At 40.1% G+C, this 5,988-nt stretch overlaps 1 protein-coding gene across 3 annotated transcripts in view; it reads left to right on the top strand.

Annotated features, from left to right (window-relative positions):
• Positions 1–5,988, top strand: part of epha4b (eph receptor A4b) — a gene marked incomplete in the record, with an annotated part of 134,471 nt that overhangs the window by 74,765 nt on the left and 53,718 nt on the right. For all 3 annotated transcript variants that reach the window (XM_014020753.1, XM_014020745.1, XM_014020741.1), the window contains 2 exon segments: positions 1,747–2,082; positions 2,944–3,056. In XM_014020753.1, the coding sequence (XP_013876207.1) occupies positions 1,747–2,082; positions 2,944–3,056 (449 nt within the window).

Raw genomic sequence — 5,988 nt, 5'->3', positions numbered from 1 at the left:
ACACACACACACACACACAAGTTCAGCTAAACAACAATACGCTTACAACAAGCTAACATTAGTTACCATTAGATTACTGGTTTCTGTCATCTGTACTTTTCCTTTAAGTTTGATGTTCGTCCATTATTGTTGTGTCGCAAACAAAGCAAAATAAGATTTGTGMGTCTTTAATATTATGATCTTGCCCACATCAAGGCGGCACTCTGCTCARTGCAAACACAACAGGGATGGGGTAGAGCAAGGCTAGAGCCAGGGTGAGCCGAGGCTGGCCTTACAATGGAAAAATGCCTCTAAAGTTTTCATTTTAAGAAGGTAAAATAGTAGGATATGAATTGAAACCCACCTTTTCCAWAATGTGGAGTGGCGGTTTATTTGTAGCAATGCAATATGCCACATGTGCGCTTGAYAATRAGAGTGTGTAGCACATAAAWAAATGTCATCACGTGGCACTGATTGCAAAGTKGCAAATATTGATTAGTGACTGATATTCTGACGATTAAATGCACTAGATTTGATTTTGCCCAATGCTACTTTCTAGGCTACTCAGCTCTTTCACARCTACATCCCATCTGCTCATCAGCTCACCTGCTTTTCATTCCAGTAATTATCCCTCTCTGTTTAAACCGTTCTGTTTGTCGAGATCATTGTTAGAGTCTAATGTTTGCCAGCTCCATGTGCTCTGTTCCCTTTGGGTGTTCAGGTGTTCCCCTGTGGCCCTCCTCTTAATTTACTCGAGTTTATGTCTCCAAATCCTTGTGTGCCCCTGTGGAATTTCATTTGTAATTGTGTTTGCTRTATCCTCAGCTGTTTGTTCTGCATTTTGGGTACCCTGCTCAATTTATGACCAGAAATCTWGAACAAGAAAAACAAATTCATATCATCATGCAATGGTTATCATTAGACCTTATCTGTGGAACATATTCAATAACACCAATWATTTCTACTAAAGTGGGGCGCAACAATGAACTGAAATYKTAGCTCTCTAACWCAGTCTGGATTGCTTAGATCACATTATGTCACTTTAAGAAATTATTGTAATTTATTTGATCAGCGCACACATGTATAGACTCAAAGCTGAAATTAAATAAAGTGTAGAAATGTAACTACCCTAATTAACAGAAATGAGGCGCTTTAGTCACACGACTCATAGGATGTCCACTTCAAAAAACGAGTGAACTTCACACAATCTGCCACCAATACAATTAAAAGAAAATGCACAARGTAGACCACAGGTTGGTTAATTAATCCACTCCTAGCAAATACAGAATCATTTTATAATAAATTTGAAAGTAGAGATTGTGGATTTTATTAGATTACAATGGTGCTTTAAGGAGTGAGCCTCTGCAGCACCACTCAGCTCAGCTCAAGGCAAAAGGCTCAAGGCTACACTGAATGCCAYTGGCAGTGTTTGTTGGAAGCATTGGGTAATGCAGGTTTTATAATAAGCAGAGATTTGATTGAATAAACTACTCAGCTTTTGAATCTACTGCATTGACCTTAATACTTATTTTTTAAACAGTCTTTGATGAGTTAGTGTTTAAAAGTAAGCAATAGCTTAACAGCCACTTAAATGTTTACAGACTTCATGGATAAGAGAATAATAMTTATAATTTAATATATTTTTTACATGGTTATGTAAGACTTTTCATTGATAAATGTGAAAAAAATTATGTTTTAAAATAATTGTAATAAGAAACTTCCTGTTTTTGTAGGCAGAAACAAATCTACATCTTTATCATCCAACAGGTCCTCCTTCTGCTCCAGAAAACCCCATCTCAACCGTGAACGAGACCTGCGTCACCTTAGAGTGGTCTCCGCCCAGAGACACAGGAGGCAGGGGGGACATCGCCTACAGCCTCCACTGCAGGAAGTGCTCCGGTGATGGCAAGAAGTGCACTCCCTGTGGCGGCGGCGTCCACTTTGTGCCGAGACAATTCGGTCTGTCGTCAGCCTCTGTGTTGATCACGGACTTACAGCCGGATTCCAACTACAGCTTTACTATTGAGAGCCAGAACGGAGTGTCAGACTTGAGTCCGACTCCCAGAGGAGCTGTGGTGATAAATGTTACGACGTCACAAACAGGTGCGAATGGACGCGTCRCTTTTACCCACCATACTTTAAGGGAAATATTACTGTAAGAAAGGACAAAATATGTTTTGAAACAGACAGCTCTTTCAGTGAACGTTCAGGAGATTTGTTCTTTTTTTATTACCTGAATCAACTTTTTAACACTGACAGTAAGTTTCTAGGTGGAGAACWAGTTTGACAGCATGAACTGTTTTTTTAAATGGAAAAAAGATAGCTTTTCAAAAACAGTCAAAGTGTAGTATCAAGATGTTGCACGAGGACTTCGAATTTGCTGCTATGACAAATTCTAGCAAAACCACAAAGTGACACGTCTACATTTCTGCTTGCAAGTGTGTCTTCACCGTCACCGTGTGGGACTGTGGGGAATTTGTGCAGGAGAGGAGTGCATGACAGGGTGGTGATGACTAATAGGCCTCATACGACGGATGGGTGTGCAAAATCTGGTGGGGTGGTGGGGGTGGCGTGAAAGGGGTGTAGGAGGTTTCTCAACCTCATTAGGATCTASACACAGACACAMAGACACACATGCATGCACAAACATTTCTGCACACAGGCATTAACCCATCATGCCACAAGAACAGGTGTCCCACTGTGAAAAAAATAGTGTCTTTGTGAGCTGATAACGCATCAGATCACACACTCTGATGACTGTTAACACACGTGTACACACTTGTAACACTCTGTAAGCCGTCTCATTAGCAGTATTACATGACGCAATGCAATATGGGTTCCTGCWTAAAAAAWAWTMATATTGCTTCTCTAACCACTTTTCYTACACTTTCTGGTTTTATTTATTCTGTTATTGTTTGAACCAGACTATCTCCTTGTTATTGTTTATTTATTTATTTTTTTTAGTGAGTGTAGTGTTGAAGGAAAGACGGAGCAAGGACAGCGTGACTTTGGCCTGGCAGGGTCCAGAGAGACCCAATGGAGTGATCGTGGAATATGAGGTCATCTACTATGAGAAGGTGAGTCAGATGAATGCAAACGCAAGATTTTAAAGAGCCACTCTGATCATTTTATAGCTTTCAGCAAAAAGCCTAAAATGGAATCAGGCTTTTTTTGTTTTACAAAGTAGGATAAAGGATTTTTTTCTCAACTACATAGCTGTCTGCCATCAACAAGATCTGTTTCATGAAAAATTGCCACATTTGTTACTGGGATCTTTTTAAAGACAGAGAAAAAAATAAACATCTCTTTAAATGGGTCACAGGTTTAGGTACACTGATTCTTAGGTGTTAAACGGGTACATTTGTTACTGGGATCTTTTTAACGAAAGAGAAAAAAATAAATATCTCTTTAAATGGGTCACAGTTTTAGGTACACTGATTCTTAGGTGTTAAACGGGTACACAAATGAAATATAAATGTTGAAATAAAAAAAAATTAAATCACAGTACATACCTCACAACTTATATTTAAATCGCAAAAAAATCCTGGTCTGGTCCTGATTAGTATTCAGTTGGTTGACATTGAAAGGTAAAGCCAACACATGGTATTTGTGCATTTATTTTATCAAAACTAGCATGTACGAACACTTTTGCCTGTTAAGCAATAAAGCCTTCACCTTTTCTAAAAACCCAGTTACCAGCTTTAAATTATGCACTGACAGTTATRACCACACACCAGCTACACATCAAATTTGTTTTATGAACTAATTTGTTGGAATTCTTCATACTGAAAAGAAATGATGGCATTTGTAGTGTCATATTTACAGTCAGGGCATCTAATTGTGTTATGAACTGGGGCATCAAAAAGGTGAAGATTCAAATTTAATCACTTGTTACAACTTCTCTGCAGACTGTTTTKTATTAGAGTCTGTCATACTGCGTAACTGAGATAGGTGTGGATTACTTCTGCTGCTCTTCAGCTTTTAAACAATTTAAAGATACTTTTAACCTACTTGGCTTTTATGTCAGTCTCTACAAATGTGACGGTCACTTACCTCATGCCTAATCCTGGGATTAGAATGACCTCACTGATGCATTTTATTGTTGTTTTATTATTTGATCATTGTGTTTTATATTGTGTGGATTCACTCTYAGTGACCTTGAGTGTCCTTAGAAGGCACCTGTAAATAAAACTACATTATAGGTGTGTAGCATGCTTGGATGTGAGTTTGAGCAATACATCATTCCTTATCCATCCATCCATCCATCCATCCATCCATCCATCCATCCATCCATCCATCCATCCATCCATCCATCCATCCATCTTGGCCTAAATGTTTATACAGACCATAGATTTCCATACAAAACAGTATGAATGGACTTGAATTCCAGCAGCTCAGGTTTAGCACTGTAAAACACCTTATCCCCACTGCTAAATGCTGCATTAATAGCAAATTTGGACTGAACCACCTCAAGGAGACAGCTGATTTAGAGCTGGGGGGCACTGTGGCTCAGTTGGTAGGGCTGTTGCCTCACAAAGAGAAGGTTGTTGGATCAGATACCGAACGGGGGCCTTTCTGGGTAAAGTGTGCACGTTCTCTCCATGCTCTGGTTTCCTCTAAAGACATGAAAGTTAGACTGAATATCAACTCTAAATTGTCCCTAGATATGAGTGAGAGAGTGAATGGTTGTCTTTATGTGAGCCCTGTGATGGACTTTTGACCTGTCCAGGGTTTACACCCCCCACACAGTGAATTCTGGACATGGGCACCATTGACCACTTAGACCCTAAAACGAAGAAGGATGGATGGATGGATGGATGGATGGATGGATGGATGGATGGATGGATGGATGGATGGATGGATGGATGGATGATTTGGAGCCATCAATCAGTTTGTATCAGGAGTTCAAGTATCTGGTTGTTTTGTTCACTAGTGGTGGTAGGGTGGTGGAAAACGCTTTAATGGATAGAGAACTTATTCTTATTAAGGAGGACATTGGTTTGGTCTGACATGGTAAAGAAATATTTGATACAAAAAMCAAAKCTCTCAATTTACTGATTTGTCTATGTTCCAACCCTCATAGTCACAAAGCTTGGATCATGATCACAAGATAGAAATCTAAAAGAAAAAGCCAAACTGAGCTTCCTCAGTAGGGTGGTTGGCCTTGAGCTGCTGCTCTTTTGCATTGAAAGGAGTCTGTTGAGGTGGTTCGGGCATCTGATTAGGATGTCCCACTGGACAGGGACCCCGGGGAAGACGTAGAACTTGCTGGAGGGGTTATATATCCTTTTTGGCTTGGGACCACTTTTAGGTTCCCCAGGTGGAATTGGAGAGGGATGTCTGGGTTTCTCTCCTGGACCTGTTGCCTGTTTGACCCCACACAGATAAATAGAGGATGGAGATGAGGGTCATTTAGAACAAAACCAAAAATGTGCGCATTTGCATGAGAGCAATGCAATTCTTTTTCATGTTTCTCATAATGAAATACTTTGATATAAGTACTTTTCTTTGATGCACACCGCAGAATCACTGAAGTACCACTTTCACAGATTTAACGCAATTTGTTTCTTCTTTGTCTCTCTCTCTCTCTCTCTCTTCCTTGTGCTTTACGTACTCACCGGCAGGATATGGGTTTATCCTGAGGGCATGTCTCTAATGACTTGTTCATCACAAACAAGCCACTATCTCTCTCTTTTCATAGCCTTATTCCTCATGTCTCCTCTGCTGCTCGCATCAAGCTAATTAAGCACACATCTGTCGAACAAGCCGTGTAAAACACAGCCAAGGTGATGAAATTAAACCTGTGTGTACGTGTGTGTGCGTGTGTGTGTGTGTGTTGGTACATCTTAGCAGTAAAATAGTGTTAATCTGTTTTGTAGAGTGTCTTCCATTAGGTAAGTATCACCTTCTCTGCGGGGAACCAGCTTACCAACAGACAGACTGTGTATTCATCCGCCAACACACACACACACACACACACACACACACACACACACACACACACACACA

This window comes from Austrofundulus limnaeus, unplaced genomic scaffold (assembly GCF_001266775.1).
Source record: "Austrofundulus limnaeus strain Quisiro unplaced genomic scaffold, Austrofundulus_limnaeus-1.0 Scaffold3, whole genome shotgun sequence".
Classification (NCBI taxonomy): domain Eukaryota; kingdom Metazoa; phylum Chordata; class Actinopteri; order Cyprinodontiformes; family Rivulidae; genus Austrofundulus; species Austrofundulus limnaeus.
Note: the sequence above shows the minus strand (reverse complement) of the source record. Positions and strands in the feature narration are given on the sequence as shown.